Below are 24,114 nucleotides of genomic sequence, written 5' to 3'. Positions count from 1 at the left end.
TCCATTTTAAACCCGCCTAGGCCACAGAGCAGTTATCTGACTCCCACAAGCACCCACAGCAAGAACGGCTTTGGAATTCTAACCTCCCTCCTCGAACTATTTATATATAAAATATAAAAGTATATAAAATATAAAAGTATATTTATATATACTCCAATTCCTGACATGATTATTTCTTTTCTCTCTTTTTTTCCGAGAAATATATGTGGTATTTTTAAGGAGTGAGGGAACGCGCATCTGTGTTTTCAACAACTTACTTTCTTTTGAAGGGCACAGTGAAAGATGAAAATAAACATTCCTTGGAAAGCATTAAATACTGTGAAGAGATACGTCATCACAACGGTCCCCTCATTGATAAACAGCAGGCCAAATGACCACGTTAGGCCAAGGAGACACAGGAGAGCAAACGCACCCAGGACCCAAGATCTGTAAGAGAAAATTAATTTTAGTAACATTACTTATGAGAATGCATGTCGCCAAATCCAATATTAACATTTCAGTTCCTGCAGTTGACTTTTACTAGGTTCATATTCAAATGTAAAAATTCCTTGGGTTTAACCTTTTATCTATTAAAGAAAGAACAATTCCATTTAGTGCTTAGTCTCCAGTGAAAACAGCAAGAGTAGATATGACCTTTTTCTTTCTCAAAAACTGCATAGGATATCAGAACTATTTTGAAATGCAGAAGTATAGCGCAAGCCCCAGCTACTCCATTGCTTTATCTGCTTTTAGAAAAGAGATTGATAAATCTGGCTCAGCCGCTAATCACACCATAGATTTTAAACAGTGGTGCTGCCATATGACACCAAATAGTGTAACACAAACGCACAGAGGTTAAACAGCAGATTAAAAGCCTAGAGCCCCAATCTTTAATGCTCCGGTAAACTCAGCTAAACTGAAGCTAGATGATCTAACTTCCGCATGAAGAAACCCTGCTGAAATGTGACAAAAATATGGATATTGCGCTACAGAATAGTCTAAAAAAGATTCCATCATGAATAGGTTAAGGAAAAGGAATTGTAGAGAACGGCACAGAATGAAAGGGAAAGGGAGTTTAGTCAGTGAATTCCACATCTAACTAATGATCTTACTTGATAAATGGCTTATTATCTTCATAGCTAGAAAGCATTATAAGCAAAAAAGAGAAACAAAATTATTAGACAGAATTGAAACAGAAATTAATAAGAGCATTTTTAATTGTCTACCAAAATTAGTCAAAATTAGTAAATTCAAAATGCAGAGGCAAGCAATTTAAAATTATAAAGGCATATAATAGTTAAAAATTCTTTAGCAAATCAGATATCTCAAAACTAGTTAATTAAAAGTAAGGGAAATCCACAATATTGACCGAGTTTGTAAAGTTAAAAATCATGCCAGAAATTTGTTAATGTAGGGTTCTATCTTACCCAGGTAAGTCCGTATTATAGTAGCCATCACAAACACGGTAATTACTGGTGTGGATGAGAAGACAGAAAGAGGAAAAGGAAGAAAAGAGAGAGATGCTAAAGATTAGCTCTCTCTCTCATCATGCAACATGCAATGAAGCTGATACTGACCTATCTAGAACATCTAGTTTGCAATGTCAGCCTTACTGAAAATCTCCCTTTGCCATTTCCAACATTCAAAGCAAATCTGTAAGACGCTTTCACAGCCAACCCTCAGTGTTAGAAAGTTGCACCATCCCTTCACTGTTGGTAACAAAAACCTTCAGTACAATGTACAGCTCTACAGAATACAGTAAAAGACTATCTAAAGAAGCAAGAGCTGCCAAAGCCTTGTTAATTATATAACATATATTACTCTGCAAAAGGGATGCTGCAGTACAGCACCATGATAAAGTAAACACTTGTTAAATTAGCATGAAAACAGCAGATAATCTTCAAGTTAACAATAATAATAGAGTCAATTCTCCTGGGAGAACAGGATTACGAGTAGAAACTGCTCAGAATCCCTAAATCAAAAAGTCATTTAACAAAACAAACTTAATATAATCATATCAGCCATGCAAACAGGAACATCCTTTTTGAACTGCATTTTAAATGCAAATGAAATTACTACAGTGCTGTGGCATTTCCGTGAAACAGTTTCTTGGCACTAGTTCCAGGCTGAAATTATCTAATTTTGACCGGCGTTTGTGACATTACAGCAACAATGTGACGAAAGCAGGATTGGCTCTGTTTGCTTCTAATTGACATCTGCAGTTGCTGGGAGACAATGGCATGTGCTCCTAATGGAGAGTAGCTTTCAATCAGTTGAGCAATCAGAAAATAATCATAGTTCTCATACTTGAACACAAAGCACTTACTTAATGTTTTCCAACCTGCTAGAGTCTGGTTTCAAAGTGTTTGAGTGCTTCACCATTTTGCACAATGTGATCACCAGGAAGATAAGATTCAGCTGTCAAAACAGATAAGAATGAAATTAAACTACTTCAAGTAATAGGTTGAATAACGATGATGTTACAGACTAAACAAAAGCCCTGTAGTTTATTTTCAAATACGTAGTGAAACTGGGTAACTACACCAGACAGTCCGTAAAAGGTGACTGCAAATATGGATGAAGGGAAAAAAACGTTGGAAGTCTTTGTTTTGCTTAGTTTTCCAAATTCACCACATCATCGTGAAACACCGTATTTAGCTCATGACCAACACTTGTCACTGTCAGTCCTACTCCTGCGCTGTCTTCCAGCATGTTGTGCTCAGGCCCTGTTCACCGTCACCCATCACGTCTGGCCCCGTTGCTCATCTCACTGACTTCCTCCAAGGACTCGGGTTTTGCCTTTACTGTACTATACTAGTTGGTTTTCTACCACCCCATCCTGCTTCTGGAATGTTATTCCCCTCTGCTGGTTTCTCCTTTTATTTTTTTATTCCCTTTTGTTCTCACAAATCCCATAGGGGTCTTGAAAACAGCTTAAACGTAACTCAAGAGAAACAAAACAGGGAAAAGAAAAAGAAACACAAAGGTGTAGCAAATGCATCAAACCTAACAGTGCCACAGACTTATGCTGGTGGTGCCCCCTCCTACTGCTCTTTTCCCTTTTGTAGTCTGGATTCTGTTGACGCGAGACCGCGTGCCACTTGAAGGAAAGGACTATGCTCTTATTAGATGTCATTCATACAGGTAACACCAGGGAAGATACTGAAGGTAATTTTTTATAGTATTCCCATTGTGGAACAAAATCTCCCATATCAAAGATACTAGGTACCTTTCTCCTACTGATTTCAAAGCTTATGAAGAGTATAGGTAAGCCAAATACAAGGATGTCAGAAGAATGTGGGCTGAAAAGCAGCAAACAGTTGAGTAATTAGTATGTGCTGTCCTATATCATGCAGAAAATGCAAATAAAATTGCATGTTTGAAAAGAGTAAGAGCTACGTCCTTTCAGAGAGAGGACACACGTCTTGGTCCGCTAACACAATCACCCACAAGAAATGGCTGAACCGACGGGTAAGAGAAGATGGGAGAACATGCTTGGACATCCTCATAACACACAGGTAAGTTTATAACCCATTCTTAACAACCTTCTGTATATATCTACAAGTGGGTATTGATGGAAACCGATCAACCCAATCTCTCGTTTTGGGGATCCTTTGGTGTGAGATAACCTCAAATTCCTCACAGTTTGTATAACATTGGGGATACCAGTTCATACCAGTTGTGCTCCTACCACTGTGTCATAATGGTCAGAAATGTCACTCAAATCCTAATAAAGAGCAGGTCTTCAAAATGTTGAAAAGAGGAGTACTGTGAAGGCTCTGATCAGAGTCTGATAATGAAGACATGCAATACAGGAATAATTCCTACTGCTAAGGGCAGTCAGGTTACAGCTGCTGCTGCTGTCTCACAATCAGAATGGACAGTATGAACTAGGATGCAGTTCTCAACACCACAACAGAGTCTGGCAGGTTTTGACCTAACCAGTTCTGATTCAAAGTAAAACAATTGTATCTTGAGATTAATATAAAAAGTGTACGCAAAAGGCAAATAACAAAAATAAGCTTTTGTAATTCCTTTCTGTCTGTGTTTCAAGAACTGACAGAAAATACTTGACCTTTAAGTGGAGGTATGTACATGGTGTAGGTTAAGCACGATTTCCATTTCTGCAAAATGTTACAGGAGTGTCAATGTCTCATGATCCTACCCATTGCCTTTTATTGGTAATAACTAATCAGTTGAGAAATAACTCATTATATAGTTATGATCACTGTGTTCCTCTCATCTAGGTTTCCTCTGTACCCGTCAAGTTCCTTGGGTGACGACAGAAGTGGCTTCTCTCCTTGGCTTCTGCACCACACAGAGGATGGGGACTTTATATGTGACCTGAACCTCAGTTCCACGCCTTTGCAGGCAGACTTTCCTTTTTTGTATCTGAAGAAGCTTCCTGCACATTTTGAACTTCTCCAGCTTGCTTAAGAAAAAATGTAACGTCAATTTACTTTTTGTGAAAACAAACAGATTAAGAGCAAAGAGACATGCCCCATGCCAATCCTAACATGTAAATCAACTTTGGCTGCAAAGCTATGCAACTGGGAGAGCACAATCCAGTTCAGAATAGTATTTACAGCACAGCTGGAAGCTAATCCTTGCCTAAGTAGCTACCCTGGAGTATCCTGTATTGTACTAGCAGCATCATTCTTGGATCAAAAACTCAATAGATATGGCTTAGTCCATAAATGACTGTCTTATGAAACGAGAGGGTTTTATGCTCTGATTCTTTGTACGCGTTAAGTGCTGGTTTGACACATGAAAACCAAAAGCTTGTATTTACATACTGAGGTTCCTTCGGTGACGTGCAAGCTGACACGGCCCTACCCCACAGCCTGAGCGTATTAAGCAGGTTTTACGTAGATACTCAGCTTTGTCTGTATATATGTCCTTGCTGGCCTAGGGAATAACTGTACATAACAATTTCTTAATAGACACTTTAATTCTAATTTAGGTACAGACCCTCAAAAGCAGCCCACAGAACTAATAATACTGTATCACAGCTGAAAAAATCCTTCCAAGAAAAAAACCAACTCCAAAATACTGTACTTGGAAGACAACGTAACTATGACAACAGAGCATATGATACTTGTTTCCACATCATTGTGAAATATTGCATAGTTTTCAGTTTCAGCAGTCAAAAGATCATGGTTTGCCACTTATTCAAACCTGCTGGCATCTCTGTTACACACCGTATCAACATCAAAAGCCTATTGTGCCCACTTACAAATACTGTAACCAAACCTTTCTATAGATCCGGTTTTGGCTCCCTGACTGCTTTTCATCTAGAAGTTGATTGTTTTGGAGGAACTCGTGAGTCAAAGACTTTCGGGCATCCTGCCATTTTGCTACACAAGACACCAAGCGGTGAGAGAAGGGAACTTGCTGGAGAATAATTGCTTTTAGAAGGGATGGCTGAATTACTTTTCTTGGTGTGAATACGTGGGGGCAGAAGGAAACCCAGCGTGCTTCTGCGTTCGTGTCTACCAACACTGGCTACGGAAAGCTTTTTCAGCCCTGAGCAACAGGGTCCGAGCTCAGACCTGAGCCTGTTTGGAGCAGGAGGTTGGACCTCAGATCTCCTGAAGTTCCTTCCAACCTGAATTGTTTCATGACTGTGTGAGGACTGAGTTGTTACTTATACAAGCAAATGAATCTGTTTTCCAAGCTTGTCACACAGTCCGAGTAGGACACCTTTCTTTAAGAACAATGTTCACCACAAACACGCAGTACTCTGGGCTCACACAGAGGCCCACACGAAGGGCAAGACGGGCTTTTGAAACCAAACTTTTAAGGGACAATGATGCCTCTCTCATCACTTCATATAACATAAAGGACTAGTGACTGGCTGGGCCATTGTCCCAGATGAACCAAAGTCTGCTCCTGAACAGTCCTGCTCTCCTCCAGTATTGCAAAATTTAAATACATTGTGTAAACACACACACAGCCACAGCGCACACCTGCCAAACAGTCATGAAATTACACCCTTGGTAAAGTCAGTACCATCTCTTTCATGCTGCACTTCCGAAATTTTTTTTCAAAGGTTAAAAATAAGAATTTACAAGTCTGGTCAGGCATCAGGTTTGGATTTGAAGATTCTTCTGTGATACCGAGAGTGGCAGAATGCAGAATTACAGTAGGTGGAGCTATAATGTGAGATCTCTTGAAACATTAGCGGATAACAATAAGCAAAAACTTGGACTGACAATATTTCATTAAATTTCTAAAACACGTTATCCACTATAACAGACAGGATGCTGGATTAGATAGAGAAGTAGCTTAATTTACACCTCGTTTTTAGAAGTGTACGCAAAAATAAAATAAAAATAAGTAGTACCTTTTAAAATATCAGTTCCTACTTATCTTTTAATACAACAAGTGTAACTGGATAGAACAGAGCAAAAGGTAACTACTTTAAAATATAAAATTTGAAGAATTTTTATGGTAATAATCAAATGCAGCACCCTGGAAGACCATGCTTCTTTCACAGCCAACAAACAGAGGGCCATTTCTGGTTTGGAAACTCAAAGTTACTGGACAGGAAAAATGGTGTAAGTAGGAATTTTGTCTTTCTGGCACCTGAAACCTATGCAATTTAGAGAGAGGAGGTGTCTTCAATCCAAATTAACTTTTTAAAAATTTGGATGTAATAACCTGCACAGAAGACTAATGGATTGGAATTAGTTGCAGGTATAAAGAATCAGTAGACAAATAAAGCCAGATTTTGCAATAATTATGATAAATTTCCCCCTGTGAGCAAAGATAAATACCATTTCTCAAGTTCTACTATAGAAAGATAAATATGTATTATTTATATTCATAAGCTTAAAAATACAGTCTATTTTCATATGTGGAGCTCAATTATGTATGCACCTGTATCTGTACATCCACTGACTTGGGTGAAGTAATGCCTCAAAATGAGTGAAAAATCTTTCCTATGTCAATGAAACAGGACATGCTGCGAATTTTTGCTTCAACAGCCATTGGAAGCTAATACATTGGCTCCACCTGCAAGAAGCAAACTCCTGGAGTTTTGGCTGAGTTGAAGCCAAACCAACACCACCCATTCCTTGGATACAAATGAATATGGATTTACACAGAAGGTAAAATACTCAGGCTTTTCTGACCACCGATTACAGCAGTGCCCTGTTTGTTTTATAGCCACGAACCCGCTCAATTGAATCACGTCTGCCTGAGCTTAGCAGCTTAAAATTCGTTCCACACAGCCTGCAGTGCTGACATGGATATGATAAGACAGAAGAACAGAAACACCACTCTGAAGTAACCTAGCTGAACTGCACATGTTCCGACCCTTTTTGAACTCCCCGGAGCTTTTGTTACCTGGCAAATGCAGCTCTAAAACTGCTCTTGTATCTCCAGATCTTTGCTCTTAGCCACGCAGAAGCCTATTTCTCTCTGGGACTGGCAGCGAGAAAGGTGCTCTCGGAAGAAGGCTTCTAAATGAGTGTGCACACTGAACTCTTACTGAACTGAATTAATTATTAAAGACGCAGATGGAGCTGTCCAAATGATAAGAACAGCTCCTGACGTATCATGATCCAAGCTTTCATTAGACCATTTCAGGCATACTAATGGTTTCCCACCGCTCATTACTTACATGCTCTTTTCTCATAGATATAATAACCCTGGTGCCCAAAGGCATGACAGGCTATGGAAATAGTGAAGTTGAAAGTTCCTCAGAAGATGTACTGAGGAACTTCATACTTCTCCCTCACATTGCCCGCCCCCGTTTTGTGCAAACCTGTATACAGATAACAAGTGCAAATGCTTAGAAACTCAGAGAAAAAAATCTAAATTAAAGCAGGAAGCAATATTGTCAGAAAAGAGTTTATGTGCATTGACAGTACTATCAAACTGAGAATCATAAAAGTGATTTGAGCAACATGTTATAAAGCTTACCAAGGTGAAATTCTCACGCGCTACTGACACTAAGGAATCTGCCTCTTCGATTACACTGCGCATGACATATTATTTTTCAGCCATTACACTTCTCACACTTCTTCCTCCCGTCTCTCTTGCGTTCTCAGTTGGGACGATTAGAGGGCAAAGCAATTGCTAGAGAAGAATTACTCTCAGGAACTGTGCTGTGATTGCTACCTGCTGTTTCATATTTTTGAAGTTGGGAATACTGCTCCCAAAGGCCTTTTGCGTCTCAGCCTAAATGATTTGCTGGAGGATAATAATGTCATGGCCAGTAAATAATAGTGAACTATGTCTGTACATGGTCAATATGATTAAATGCCCTTCACCTCTATTCTCACTCTGACCTGGTTATGAGGAAGTGAAAAAGCCGTCAGCAATGCCCAAAGCTTCCCACGTGAAATGTTATTTTAAAGAAAGGGAGAGAAATAGAGGAGACTTAGCAAAATACTGCCAGTAACAATAAAATAAAAAGCCAGATACAAAACGCAAAATCATCACACAATCAGACTTGAGGTAGCTGAACTATTGTGGCACAAAACTTAAGACAATTTTCTAGCAGTGTTAACAACAATGGCAAGAAATAACTCTGTACTGAAAAATATCGTTTATCATATTGAAAATAAGAAGTATTTTTTAGAGACAACTGTAATAGTTGGCTTAATTAAAAAAGATTCCCTACCATTATGAGACTTGAATTAATTTAAATATATTTAGAATAAACTGTATAATTATTATGGTCTATACCTAAATCTTGCAAACACTATAATTCTTCTAATTAAACTCATACACACATGAGTTTTGGCATCTATGCCTATTTCTTTGAAAATATGCCAATGAATTCAAAGAACTTCTATGCTGCACAATTATCTGTTCTTAAGTGACTGCTCAAGGATTGAAATAGTTTTGGGTATAAGCAGAAAGTAAAAACAACTTAAAGCTTATTTCAATATTGAAGATACCAAGAAGGAATAAAGTGCCTATAAAACACTGTCCCTGTACGTTTTTTATAGAAAGTTCCATAAACAAAGCATCAATTTATTTTTACATGAAGAAGTATTGTAACCTATAAACTACAAAACGTGCTGAAATCGTACACCTGGCGTACAGATCTATAAGAATCAGAAATTTCAAAATTATGCCTGATGCATGTACTTCAGGCTGAAAAATAATAATGACAAAATACAATTCCTGAATTAGGGATCCAAACTTCTGTTATCATTTCGCAGCTCTACTACTGTACAAAGGCAGGGGAACAGGCAACTATTTGGACTTTCAAAAGCACGTAAACTATCAGCAGTTATGGGAAAGGCTCTCCATGCACAGAGGCTACGTCGTCAGCACCAGGTTTCCAGAATCTTCCGAAGTATAGCCAGGCTTTAAAGCGAACCAGCAGAAAAAAACAGGACGAGCCAAAATGCATTCACCTTCTTTACAACCTCCTATGTTGTGCAGTGTTGAATTTTCCCTGCGCTTTTTATCTGAAAGTGCTCAGAGAAAGGGTATTTGATGTACGAACACAACATTCAACCTCGAATGGACAAGAGCTGCGGGTACACAGGTGGGTGTGCACAGATCCAACGACGGTACTCAAATGATTGCAAGAACGTGTACATGCTTTCTACTGGTTACATAATATTCTATTATTTATGCTAAAACAGATTAACTTGTATTTCTGACATACATTTCATGCTGCATAAATACACATAGAAATAGTCATGGAAAAATATGCATATGCAAATACACATACAAATACCGTGTAAGCGTAACAAAATACAAGATTTCTTTAATTACCAAACGGGTTAGAACACCCTTTTGAGATAATTATGTTAGATAATTAGCAGTTAGATTTTGGAATGTGTACAATAGTGTCTCAATTGAAAGCAGTAATAATGGTTCCTTTAAAAAAACCCCAAAACTGTGTTTAAAACTTCATTGACTTTTCATATGACATGTCGATATGACCTTCAGAGTTCAAGCCATTAGGAAAAGAGGTCTATGCCGAAGTGTCACCACAGCTTTGACAATTAATCATTTGGTCAGCACTCTTTAAAGATTTTTAAACATTTATATAACCATTGGTCACATTACAAATTGTTTATAAGCAGTTCCATGAAATGGCTTGTGAATAAGGATGGTATTGAGTGATGTTATTCAATCTTTTTAACTTTGCTGTGAGGAAAGGGAAAGGGAAATGGAAAGAGAAAGGGAAAGGGAAAACCGAAGTTCTTACCAGAATAATAAAGGTAACAGGTCCAATGAAACTCCAGATAAAATAGTTATCTACATGGAGCCAGCAACTACGATGGAAAAGAAAGAGAGCGAAAAGTGAACAATTGCATTAGCACCTCAGTCCAATAAATAGAAAGTGCAAAAATACTTCTTAAGCTAACATTTTCCCAGTAAACAAAACGTTGCACAGTAACACTTAGTCCACGGACAATTTTTCCTAAACTGAAACTCTCCTCATGAGTCCTGTTTAATAACACTATCGAACTTGAAAATACCTCATCAGGAATAGCTAACATGTAAGATGAAACAAAGCTAAAACGAGCTCTCTCTCCTTTCAGCCAGAAGGCTTGGTCACAGGGGCTGTCATGGACTAACGAATCTACCTTCAGTAAGTATTTTCCATAGGTTTTCCATGTACTCTTCAAAATCTGCATTTAACTTTGTATCATATGCAAAATGCTTACTCCTGAGGAATACGAGACACAAAATGTTCAGATGCCATGTTTTGCTGAAAAACAATATGGTATAAATAAAATGCCCCAACTGGGAGTTGAACAGTAGCGCAAGCGTACATATGATACCAGACTAAACGACGTGTAAACCTATTAGGGCTGACTTCGCTTAGCGATTCGTTTTTCATACAGCCCAGTTCCCTGCTGAATTGCTCTTATTTGCCTTTCAGCAGCAGCAAAATCAAGCAGCTTTCTTGTAGTCAACAGTATCTTCCCATTCTGTAACTAATTTCATCAAAGGGCAAAGTAAACACTATCGCAAGGTGAATTCATGCCTCCAGCAACTCAGGTCCTCAGAAATGTTTTCTATCTACCTTCTGTCACTTTCTATATCTATCTATATTTTTGTAAATAAAAGGCAGCGGCTAATTTGAATCCCACTCTATGTGCCTGATAAAATATTATCAAAGTGAAATATATGGGTTGGAATATTGTACTGTCATAATTCAGGACGAGAGTTAGCTAGAGGGGCAGTTGAACAAAGAGATCTAATGAAGCATTAGCTTAAAACTGGGTAGTTAGGCCTGTCAGATCCTTTAAGTTGAGAATTTTTACTTAATATACATTTGAGGCCAAAAAGTTATTTACTTTTTCAATTTGTTTCAGGTCAATCTTTTGTGTTAAAAGAAAGACCATAATTTAGAATCGGTCTCTCTAGAGTACAAATCCTCTGAACCTAGAGAATTACAAAAGACTTGATTGTAATTTGTGCACAGCATTGCCATTCTCTTACGAATAAAGCTTTCAGACGGTATTTTAGTCTGTCAGGGACCCTCTGACAGCTAATAGGCTTTAAAAAATTATTCACTTGAAAAACACTCAGGTCACTTGCAATTACTTACGCTTTCTCTGTTCCGTAGCTCTTATAGTCGATAGCTGCTGAGACACCAACTACTGTAGCAGGGAAGAGGTAGCCAGCAACGTAATAGTACTTCTTCCTAGAATATTCACTTTCAAATACTTCTACTAACATTAGATAAAGCTGCACTCCTTCTAGACACATCCAGGCAAAGGCTGCCAGGAAGAAAAAGTGTAAGAGACCTGCGAATATTGGACATGCAATCTGCAAAGAAAAAGAAATGTGTAAATATAAACCACAAAATCATCATATCACTACATCTCCTATTAGTGCAACAGAACAGCATATACTTTTATCAGAGACTTTCACAAGTTCAGGAGGTTTTTCTCTACCTGAAAACCTAGACCAAATATTTGAAAATACTAATGTGTGTTCAGTAGCTACAGAAAGTAAATGAGCTGAACAGTATGAATGAAGATAAACGCATCATGCCCTCACCCCCTAGTCTTCAATCATTGGACATTTTGATTTTATAAGCAACTTTTTAACTTTGAAACTGATATGGTTTTAGACTTACAGTTTAGATAATCTCTAGATGCATAATGTAATACTGCTTATTTAAAATTATGAAGCGGTCATCAAGCCATTTTTATCTGCTGTAATTTGGAAGTTTCTACTGTCATAACAGAAATCAATCTGAATTCTCTCCCCTTTGGCTGAGTTCTGGATGAAATTATGCTGAATTATTATATTTCAACCCTATAAATCACTTCAGAATTAATTTCACCAATACCGCCAAAAAATCTACATTAATACACACTGTAAAAAATGTGTAAATATATAGATAAGGCTGTGTACTAATACATATTTATACAAAAAAGTAGTGACATAGGAATATATAGAGAAAACCTATATATGTTCCCAGTATGTCAACATTTAATTTCCTCTCCTCTTTCAAAAGTTTAACCACCTGTCTCGTTAATAGCCGATGTTTCTCAACTGAAAATGAATAACAGAGCAGTAAGCGGGAAATTAAGGCCACAGTGATATTTTTGATGGATGTAAATACCATCTATGAACATGTCTATTTTATTTCCACACCGAGCTTTTATTTCAGCCTTTCTATGTCAGAATGCTGAAAGCCTGGCAGCGTTGTCATGTTTTAATTCAAATCCATTTCAAGCAGTCATTTCAGAGAACAAGATCAGTACACACAGAGAAAACTTACCTTGTACTCTGTCTTATCGATGCCTATTAGGAAAATGAACTCAGCAATGAATAAGTTGATACAAAGGTTCTTGTGAATAGTGTTACGATCACTTTGCAGGCCACGGAAAAAACAGAATGTGAAGATGCAGATGGCCAGGCAAACAAGAGAGATGACAATTCCCACCCAGGTGATGACAGTGAGGAGCAATTCGTGCACTCCATCTTTGTACTAGAAATAACCAAGAATGGAGAAAATTAATATGACTCTTTATGAGTATAAACAAAAAACTACTTTCACAGGTAGCATCCAGAAAATTTACTTGCTCATTACATGGGATGGGCAAATGTACTCAGTAATTTCTCAGTCTCAGGCCAACTTCCCAGAAGAGCAAGATTAAAGATTAGGGGAAGCAAAAGAGCAGCACGTCTTAGAGAAAAATGGATGACTACTTTAGCCAGGTCAGAGAGCATTTTTACTTTTCCTATGGTTCGCTGTAAACCTGTCAGACAAGAACAAGTAGAGAAACACAACATTTTCCAAGTGCCGCTAGGCTCTGATGCAAAGGAAAAGCAGAGCCTTCCCTGGGACTTCCTGTAAGTACATGTTCTTTCCTACAGACCTGCAACTCCACAGCAGAGAAGAAAGCAACAGTTTATGCACAAGTTAAGACAAAATGCCGAATATGTCACTCATGCAATTCCAGCTCTAATCTCACACATTTAGCTAAAGAAGGTTCCTTGCTTCGGTTGCGACAGAATCACTTTTGTTATCTCGGTTATCTTTTCAGCCATCTTTCCGAATACAATGGCTTTATGAGAAGTGTGGTATCCTTGCAAACACTGCCTGCTCCATGCTCCCTGACAGCCACAAAGTGCTTTAACTAGACAACAAAATTTCAGAGTATGAAGAGGCATTTAAACAACGAGTACGGAAGCTCCTCGGCCTTCTTGATCTAAGGAGAGCTGGCATTTGCGCCAGGGAACAGCCTGCACTGCTGCACCTCCCATTGTACTGAGGGGAAGTCTGTACAATGGTTGTAAGACTGGTCAGTAACTTTAAAATACGACTCAAAGAAAATTCTCGTCCGTCTTTGTTTTTCTTTCCTGTTACTTCGCTTGTAACTTCATGGGTGAGGAAGAAAAGCGCTACAGAAAGCAAATTGCTTTGGAAAGAGCGGGCAGAAGCTATAAATACCTGAGAAACTTCCACAATTTTGGACCTCGTTAAAATCTTTAGATTTTTAACTAAATCTTTAAAAGCCTGTTCCCTGCTGATGGCTAGAAACATCATTACCTACCACAATTTCCCGATGAGCCATGAGAATTGCAAAGTTGGTGAGGTGACTGCAGGCACACGTCGTATGAGTTTTATTTGTGTCAACCAGTTTGCAGCCTTGAGTTGACCAGTATCCCATCATAGTTCTCTCCGAGTAGTTCCAGAAGGAACAATTTGCATTGAAATAATTGTCAGGCTGGGAGATAAAACGATAACATAAAATAAGGATTTTATACACTAAGATGGCAATAACAATTGTTTAATATGTGTAAAGGGTAATTCAGATTAAACTTTGCATGTTTCGGGCAATAAAGTTTTTCATCAGCAAAATTGTGGGCTATGTTATACAAGGAAGACATCTAGTTTAAAAGGGACTTTATAGTCCGAAACAGTCTAAAGTGTAGTCTCAATTACTGTAGACCCCATTTTAAACAATTACAATTTCCATCTTACGATTTTATGCACTGACGGTACATTACAGCCAGCTTGGCTTTCTGCAAAATTAGGACTGTGGATTTATTCTGATGATATTTTTCCTCTAACTGAGAATTTGAAAATATGATCTTTTTCCTTAGATTCTCAGCTTTGGTTTGACAAAATTCATGCGAACAGACATCAGGAAAAAGTACATTCTTCAATGCCCATCTATTTTGATGATAAAACAATCAAAACAGATTTATAAAAACAAGTAAAATGAGAGGAAAATTCATCCATGTTTTCTCTGTCACGGTAGTGATTATTTACTCTCCCCATGTGAGTCAGGAAAACAGAAAGGACAAAACTAACAAGAAAATAAACATAAGAAAAAAAACTGTAAAGAAAATATACACAAATTTAGAGTATAACATGCTAAGATAAATATTCTTCAGTGAATAAATGCATTAGAACAATTTGCATAGGCTTCCAGAACTTGGTCCGAAAAGTCAAAAAGCGCCATTAAAATTGCTACATTGGACCATCAAGAATCTTAACGGTTATTTTCTACCCTGCTACTAAGGTAAGAGTTAATTTTCAGTTAGAAACAAATTAGTCATTTACATTTTCATGTTGATTACTGAATTAGCTTTCATTAAGAATACACTTAAGTTCTAATAATCACTGAACCAGGCTCATTTAATTTTATGTTCATAGACTTAACTGAGCTTGTGTCTCTGACCTAGTCCGACATTTACAATTCAAATGGAAAAAAGGTTATTTTTCTGCATTGCATTTCCCTCTTGCTGATTTTATGACCTTCCCATTAATTCATTAGCATAACTCACATCAATGTGTTCCAGTGTAAAATGCACAGGATCCGTCAGGTACACCCGGCTGGACTCCTTGTTGATAGAGGCTGCAATGACGTGGGAGTTGACCGCGATGGTGCTATTCCGCCCCGCAAAGTCGCTGCCGAGCTTTATGGTTGCGTTTTCAGTACTGAGGAAACGCCCCAAACTTTTGTAAATGATGAAAACCAGTTTTGCTAATCCTAAAAAAAGAAAAAAAAAACAATCCCACCATCATGCTACAGAGGTTTACAGAAAGACAGCCACCTGTAACGAACTGACGATAAAGCATCAGTAAACAGAGAAGCATTTTCAGGCTATGGATTTGAAGAAAAACGTCCAGACACCCAAGATCTATGAGGAAAAGCTACAGAGCAGTTCTGTTGTGTTTTGATATTTTAACTAAGGGAGGTAACGCAGGTTTTATAAAAGGTAATGGATTTTCAGCGCTCCGTGCCCAAGACTCACCGTTCCTGCTGTTCTGTTTCACGGTGCTTGCGGAGAGTTGAATCGAGTTGCCTCCTTTACTGCCCTGGGGAAATTTCAAGTCCTGCACCTGGCCCTCAGTAATGAGCACTGCAACATCCAAAACTAAGCAGACCAGAGGGGAGGGAAAAAAGAAAAGAAAAAAAAAAAAGTGGTAAAAAAGGGAGACTGCAAAAGAAGTCTCTTGGCCGGGCTGCAATATGCCAGATGATAGTATTTCCCCCCACCTCTTTATTTAGTTTTCTCACACTGCTGTCCTCATTTGCCACCGTAAGACAGATTTACACTGCATGTTTCAAATACAGAGAGTTAGTTTAATAAACCTAATGCACACTACCAAAATGACAGCACTTTAATAGTGGTAACATATCAAACCTTGTTTTCATCTGTGCCCCCCAAACATCCACTTAAAAACACCACACACACGTTTCAATGTTAATTTTGATGCTACTGACATCTATGCAGTATCCTCTGCTAACAAATTTAGAACTTTAAGTATTGACTTACAAACAGCTTTTAAAGCAGTCAGCAAATACCCAAGTACACACATGCTATGTATTTAGCTAAATCAGTACTTATACCTAAAAAAAGGTCTAATTTTTTTCCTATATCTAATTCTGTATAAAGGTTTATAGAAAATCATTTTATTGGTTCTGCTAAAAATATTTAAACTGAAAACTCAGAGGTACTTACTTAAGATTTAATTTTATAACACACTGTATATCGGGAAGCTTTCATGGGATCACTGTTGAAGGCTGGATTCCCTCGGATATGTAAAATCATACGGGTCAGAGCTGTCAGCTAGTTGACAAACACCTACGTTACATTAAAGTGGTTCAACTACAGGTCTAAATTATAGACTAACAGAAGGTATGAAATTAGGGAATGACTTCACTTTCTCTAAGCCCCACAAACGTATGTGCACTGGGAAATTAGTCTTGCGTGGCTTCAGCAACGCGTTGCTACGGCCTGAAGAGGGAACATCAGGAGAAGTGATGTCCAGCCAGCCCACTGAGCCCCATGAAACTCTCCTGCACATCCTGAGAGAGACTTTCTGTGACTGTAGCCTCATTCCTGCAGAAACAGCTCGTGCAGGTACTTTGATAAGGGACTGTAACACCTCTCCCTGCACCTTCCTACTCAAAAACTAGGCAGAATCATTTTATGCAGTTACATATATGCAGCCACTGAAATGTGAAAAGTCTCATTTCTGCAGTCTACCCAAATCTCCATCTCGGTACCCCTCAAATTCACAGACTTTCAGCTTCCTTGTACCTCTCTGAGACTACATTAATTTGTAATAAGATGAAGGAATTTTAATTTTACACATACCAATGACTTTTGCTTTAACACATCCAGTGTACCAATATTTACACACCTCTAATACCAAACCCCTTCCTTTCTCTGTCACCACTTAAATTCCAAATTATGCTCCAACTATCTTCAGCTATCTTGCAGGCTCTGGAGCATAGCTATTCTGCATTATGGGAGACGTAGTTCACTGAACACGTTTTTACCTGAAGGCAGTCATGTTTAATATAAACATTTGGCCTATGTTCTGAGTGCCTAAAAGATTTAACTGCCAGAGTATGTTGCAAAAAAGTAATTTAAATTCATTAGGAGCAGATTATATATATAACAGGATTTTTTTGCTCTACAGAAAGCAGTTACCTCAAAAAATCCATACTCTGCCATTTAAGCACTCTTCATACCCATACTTCTGCTAATGATTTTTCAGCGGTAAATCAACTTTGCAGTATCAACTACCTTCCATTTTACACTGTATTAATGACACTAAAGAAGAACGCTAATTTTGAATAACTAAACAAGAAAAGCGTGTCTCCCCTGCTTAGGAGCGTTTACCTTGCCACCAAATGCTGTGCAGCTCGGCTTTCAGAGAGTATGTCAATCCCTGGAATATTTTTTTCCTGATTTTGTGTAAAGCAGTGCACAACACTTTAAATTATGCTTGAAAATAAATTTACTTACCAATATTTTCCGTGGGCATTGAGACTCTAGTTGGTTCTAAGAGATTATCAGCCAAGACAAAAGCCCCTTCTTCTAATGTATCGAGTAGCATTGTGGCTGCATGGGCTTGTTCCGAAGAATTCATGTCCTTCCAGGACTCCAGAGCTTCAGGCCTGAGCAGGTTGTCCACTGTATCCACAATTGCCTGCATTCGTTAGAAAACTATCATTAGGTCTGATTGCCCCAGGCAGCTGGGGAAAATTTCCAGTGTTATCTGACGACAATTATAATACTTAACTGTCAGAATGATTTACTGTGATTTAATGGCACTAGAAAACTATTTTCAACACAAAAATATTTTCAATCCTCTTGCTGGATTAGCATTAATAGAAGTGCAGTTACCCACTAGCATTGTGCGGTCTCTAAGCGGCAAACATGCAGACTTCACTCCTCTTATGTCAGATAGAAAGACAGTCTTATTAACGTGCTGAAAAATGTAGAAATAAATGCTAGAATTTTTGCCTGGAGCTTTAATCTAGAAGTTAATGTTAAAATGTGTAACTTCTGTTTCAAAATCTGCAGTTTAGGCTAAGAAGACAATAATATTCTTCTGGAAACTCACGCAGCCATAGCACTACGAACTACTTGTCGATGACAAACTGCTTTCTTTATTACAGGAGGCATGAAATGAAGCTGACTCAGTGGATATAAATTAGCCCAGGCCACTCTCACTCCCCCTCCTGTTCCTGTACCTGTTCAAAGATACTTAAAAAGATGACTAACTCCCATTCCTGCACAAAGGTCAGCTCAAAAAGGAAATCGATAGAGCAAACAAGATGTCCACTGACTGTCCCTGTTATCGGCAAAGGCAAAACGGTAAAACTGAATGAAGTTGCCATTTTGAAAAGTCTTTCTTGCAACAACTCTATCACCACATTTTAAGGTTCATTAAGCTGCATATAAGTAACAGTAAATAAGGAAGAAGAAGAATTCAGTGACATGATTACATTATTTTTACAAAATAATCCAATCAATCAGAGTAATCAGTTAATCAATTGAAGGCAGGCTCTTACATTAATGCATAATGTAGCTGTGCACTGAGCACACCATGCATTGCTGAAACCCCCTGTCTACTCTGTCCCATTTACCTAGTCATAATGTGTCATTAAGCATATAGATAATTTGTTTGATCAATTTAAAAGCATTGGGAATGGAAACAGAACACATTGTACAAACAGGAAGACGTGGGTCTGGAATACTTTATTGTGCAAATAAAGGAATAGGAAAAGTTGGTCAAGGCTATTGTCAGAGCAAGATTAATTAGCCTAATCCATTTTAATATCCTCTTTCTGTCTGCATTGTGAGCCACCACGACCTTCCTGGCAGGTGGAAGATACTTCGAAGTGGCATTAAAGCCTTTTTTCTTTCTCTAATGGGAGACAGAATAGTCAAAATGCTCACACTGATACTGCTGCAGCCATTAACTAGAGTGGAACAGAAATTGGTCTGCAGAGGCCAGATTCATTAGTCACCAAGAAATACAGATTGGAGTCTCTAATCTGAGGTACAAATGAATCCTCTGTCACAAAGTGGGAACTTTGCTTCATTTGCATAGTGTAAGTCAGCTTTTGATTTGTAATTTCAAGAGGTTTATTAGTCTTATCTAAGCAGAGAAGCCCATTTGAGACCTACAGAAAATGACACCGGTTGGAAATTAAGGTTGTGCTGCAGTTTCTTGTGTGTCACTATATAGCGCTGATGGTATGCAATCATCAATAGGATGTGCTTTTTATTTATTATGGGATGATCAAATCCTGCATTTTTCCCATGGAAAATGATCACTGCCCAGGAATACTTCGGAGGCATCCTCTCCTCCCGGACAGGTGGTGGGGAGACCACGGAGCTCCTGTGACGCAGCTGCCAGAGCTGCTCCATTACTGCTGTTCTCACATTCATGTTTACTATTGAAAATCAAGTATGAAAACTCAGTCTACTCAAACCTTATCCACTGGATTTCCCTTTACTATTAAAAGAATATTTTCTAACAAAATACTATTACAATTAATATTATTTGAGAAGTGAATTTCTCTCCAGTTCTTTGCCTCCTTCTTTAATTTTTTTCTCATAGCTGGATATCTCCCATCTACTACCTGGGCTGCAGGATAAAAGACAGAAGCACCCTGTACGGAGAAACGAGTCTGAATTATTTTATTACGTTGCGAAGTATTTCAAAGTTCTTTTGAAAAATTGTTCTCATATTTTATCTCAGAGAGTACAAGTAAAAACCAGCGTTTTCAAAGAAACTTTGAAAAAATGTGCCATAAAATTTTTCAGAGCCAGCCGTGATCTGTTGTAGGACTTTTTGCTCTTCTTCGCAGGCGTGAGGTGGCGTCACTGGCATTGTGTTGCAGAGCAGGACAACCATTCCCTAGCAGATGAGGGACACTCCAAGTGGGGCAGCAATGTGTTATGTTACATGCCTTCCACATAGCCCGGTTAATGGGACACGTGGCACACCCTTTGCTAGCGAAATTACAGCAATATTTGTCTTTACACTTTATCCTTTAGTCACTGAATCTGGCCTTTGTAACAGCTCTTAAAACTGTAAGAAAGAGTGATTTTACTAGGTATAAGAATACACAAAAAACAAAACAGGCCATATAATGTACATTTTTCATGCAAGCAAATTAACTCTAAACAGTCTTTGATATAAAATACTACCAAGTTGAAGTAACTTCTCCCCAGTTGCCAGCTTTTTGCTCTACCCAAACTCGTATGAGAGCGATGTTACTTCCAATTCAGATAATAACCATTTCTGCCATTTTAGTTTTCAACAAGTTGAGGTAAAAAAAGGAATAAACTTTGATCTTTAATTTTTTTCCTGAGTGTTACACCTGTGCAAAGCCAACATTTGTACAGCTGATATGGGGCACAATACACATTTATCAAAGACTGGACATAGGATCATGCAGCAAGATGATAAAGCGTGGCAGGTTGCTGAAGCAGGGAGAAAGCAGGGTGACAGCACAGGAGAGATACCTTAAGGTAAGCCCTGCATGTCTTCTCTCGTTTTTGGAGCTTTTTAGTAAGAAAGAAGAAAATCAGAAGTTAGACATAAGCTGGAAACCTTCAGAAATATCAAAAAATCAGTTTGGTGTTTCAAATCCCGAATTTGAACTCTAGCCTGGAAATGAATTGAGTTTCTGTCCAGCGTGGACTATAAAAAACATCACACAGGAAATGTTTTTCCCCAACCTTTATACATGTGCCTGGATATCTTTGCCCAAACGGTGGGATTTGTGTGAAAAGGTCAAAGGAGAAAATCCCTGTGTGGGCACTTGATCTGTCTCCGAGAAAACTCTTCTAAGAGCAGCTAGGGATTGTAAATAAAACTATTGCCAAAATAACAGAGGAGTGCACAGAGCTCTCTCTCTAAAGCAGGATGAAAAAATGTTTCCTTGAGAACTTGTTGACTAAGCTGATGTAAGGAAGAGGACAAGAAATACAGCATTTCCTCTGACAAGAGGAGTGGTAGTAACACTTGTGATTTGCATTTAAGCCACAAAGACATTAAGTCTTCTCTGAAATGTTTCTCTGAACATCATTCTGGAGAAAACCCTTATTCGTGTTTTAGATAAGTGTATTAAGGCATTTTTATAAAGATCAATTATAAGTGATGTTGGTGCCTTTAAAAGGCTAAGAAAGTGCTATTATTCTGCAAAAAGTCAGAGAAGTCTGCACCTATGCAGAATCCCACTGATTTTATTACATGTTCAGGGTTAAAAGGATCACTGAATAAACACGCTGATTTGTTACAGAATTTCTGAGGGCTAATGCCCATTTCCCTCACACTAGTTATAATGCATTCCAGATTTTAATAGGGAACACAGCTATGTATTTTAGGACCAGCCAGCTACTGTGAATTATATCTTATTCCCCAAAGAAGGTAATTGCAACTTTCTGCTGTGTATTTACTGCTATTTCCTCTTACGTGTTTATTCCAGAACTATAAGCACGCAGGAACAAAGTATAGATTAATATTTCTGAAAGGGAAAAAAAAATAAAATCAGGGCAATGGTTATCCCAGCGGGAGGAGGTGACGGGAAGTGTGTACCTTGTTATAACTCCTTCCAGCAGAGTCTTTCTCACTGGGCCGCAGTTCCTGCAGCTGAGCATCCAAAATGTCCACAAGCTGCTCCATCAACCTCACTGATGAGCTCACGTCGCCAGCAAAGACCGGTCCTTTGGTGTGTTTAGCCAGTTCGTTGGCCAGACTAGCAGCATTTTCTCCACTTCTGATCTAAAATGACAATTTGTATTATCTCAGCAGGGTCCCTTGTTCTGCTTGCGGCTCCTAATTCCAATTCCCCGTGTACCTTTGTTGTGGTGAAATAACCATTTGCACATACATTGAAATCTGCAACTAATTGAGACCAATAACGTTCTCTTTATCTCAGAAGATTAAAGGTTCTTAGATCCGTGACACACAAAAGCAGTTCTTAACAGCCGTCAAAACTAGAAATCAGACTGGGACTTTTGGGCTAGATCTTCTATTCATCCTCACTTTTATTTTACTGCCATTATCAGACAGTAAGAAATCTATTTGTTCGTACCAGTGCTTGAGGCATTTGAAAGTCAAGTAGCCTGGTACTGACAACAAATTATCCAGTTTTCATAAACTTAGTAAATCTCAGTAGGGAGGGAAAACACAGAAAGTGGCTCTGTGCTCTAATCATACTGTTATTAATGCACTCAGACAAAAACCTGTTTTTTACAGTATAATTTTTCCTGAACTAAAAAACCTTGCTGCATACCACTGTTTTTGCTGCGTGATTTATAATATTGGATTTATTAAGCAAATACAGCTTTTGTTTTTTGAACATCAGCAAAACTACTTTGCTTTAAATAGTGACGAAAACACGTAATCACAAATTCCATACAAGAACTTAGAGGGAGAGCACACCAAACCACACGCATGAACCTAACTGCTTTGCCCACAAAGTACACGCAACTCCTTCTACCATAAATGAATGCGGAGTAATAAAGGTGGCTTCAACAAACTGAATTATTAATGCTCGGAGTTAAAATCCTTAATCACCAGTGTACACCAGATTAAAAGGTTTCAACCAACCTTCTGAGCCAGCTGATTTACCCAGTGTGAGGTGCAGTTGCTAAGATCAGGGCCTTTGGGGTTCCACGTTCCCGTTAAGACCACGCAGAGATACGAGGCAGTTCCTACAACAGATGTAGAAAACTACAGTGAAATGGAAACCATTTTTTCTGCAGGCATTCAGGAAATCGGCTACGCTGTGCTCCTAAGCAATGTGAAATTCTGAATGCCGCTAATGGCAGTAGTTGACAATAATTGACAAAAACGTAAGGAAATAATGTAGATTACAAACAGCAGTAAAAAAAAGTCAGTGAAAAGTACCAGACGTTTTCTGCAAACAAACAAAAAGCCCTTGATTTTTCCTGGAGCTCATCCAGAGGGGAGCTCATAATGAGAAAGGCAGCTGTAAGCATATTTCACAACAGTTCTCAAACAAAGCCCTAAAATTTGACCTGGATTTTCAAAAGCCCATGCACAAGGTAATTCTGCAGCTACGCTCAAATGCCGTTTGCAGTTTAAAACTTGATCATTGCCTGTAGATACTGCATTCTCCGAGTAACAAAAACCTGAGTGACGGACAGCTTGAGATTAAAAAAAAAAATCAGCATCAGAGAGCAGCACACTGCTTTTGAAATGTCTGCTTGAAATGAAGATGTATTTTTAAAGCCAATACCTCGTGTTCCTTTGGGGCAAGGGCGTTCAACCATCATTCCTCTTTGTGTCTGAGGCCAGCTAATATCCCTGGCCTCGGTCGGTTCACAGAATCTTTCTGGCAAAGGGAAAAAACTTGTCACGGGAGGAATTTTGGTTGTGGAAACTGGTGGTGGTGGCTTGGGTCCTCTGCTTCCTTCCTTTGTTCCTCCAGCCAACGTTGTGCTTATGGGACCTTTCTGTGACGTAGTGCTAGTGGTTGACACTGTGGTTTTGTACAGCTCTGCTGAAGAAGTTATTGTCACTGCTGTAGTAGGCACTGCATGGAGAAAATTAGAGTAATAATAAAGTAAATTACTTCAGAATCATATATTAAAAAACCAGTTCTTTAAATGTTATTTATGTCATTTCAAAGGATTCTCTGGTGTCTCCTTTCCTTTATCTTAATATTACTCTTTTTTTATTGCTATTCTGAGTGCTTAAGATGTAACTTCGAATTATTTTTTTTCACTCCCATCTCATATCAGTATGATGCTTCAGCACATTCTTCAAATAATCTCTTCCATAATAAAAATTGATAGTTACATTTCTAAGGGCTGAGAGGCAGTACCAGTGAGTTATCAGTACATAACAAACACGCGCAAAGCAATTAAAGATTACTTAATCACTTTTGCAGC

General features: G+C 38.4%; 1 protein-coding gene across 1 annotated transcript in view; it reads right to left on the bottom strand.

Annotated features, from left to right (window-relative positions):
- The window catches only part of LPHN2 (latrophilin 2), a gene marked incomplete at its 5' end in the record, with an annotated part of 36,642 nt that extends 12,848 nt beyond the window's left edge, over positions 1-23,794 (bottom strand). The window contains 13 exons of the mRNA XM_009871242.1: positions 258-426; positions 2,306-2,397; positions 10,163-10,229; positions 11,516-11,736; positions 12,701-12,910; positions 13,980-14,153; positions 15,220-15,425; positions 15,691-15,813; positions 17,698-17,881; positions 20,716-20,754; positions 21,791-21,976; positions 22,808-22,911; positions 23,460-23,794. Coding sequence (XP_009869544.1) covers positions 258-426; positions 2,306-2,397; positions 10,163-10,229; positions 11,516-11,736; positions 12,701-12,910; positions 13,980-14,153; positions 15,220-15,425; positions 15,691-15,813; positions 17,698-17,881; positions 20,716-20,754; positions 21,791-21,976; positions 22,808-22,911; positions 23,460-23,794 — 2,110 coding nt within the window. The remainder of the gene's footprint in view (positions 1-257; positions 427-2,305; positions 2,398-10,162; positions 10,230-11,515; positions 11,737-12,700; positions 12,911-13,979; positions 14,154-15,219; positions 15,426-15,690; positions 15,814-17,697; positions 17,882-20,715; positions 20,755-21,790; positions 21,977-22,807; positions 22,912-23,459) is intronic.
- Positions 23,795-24,114: the final 320 nt, after the last annotated feature.

This window comes from Apaloderma vittatum, unplaced genomic scaffold (genome assembly GCF_000703405.1).
Source record: "Apaloderma vittatum isolate BGI_N311 unplaced genomic scaffold, ASM70340v1 scaffold5216, whole genome shotgun sequence".
Classification (NCBI taxonomy): domain Eukaryota; kingdom Metazoa; phylum Chordata; class Aves; order Trogoniformes; family Trogonidae; genus Apaloderma; species Apaloderma vittatum.
Note: the sequence above shows the minus strand (reverse complement) of the source record. Positions and strands in the feature narration are given on the sequence as shown.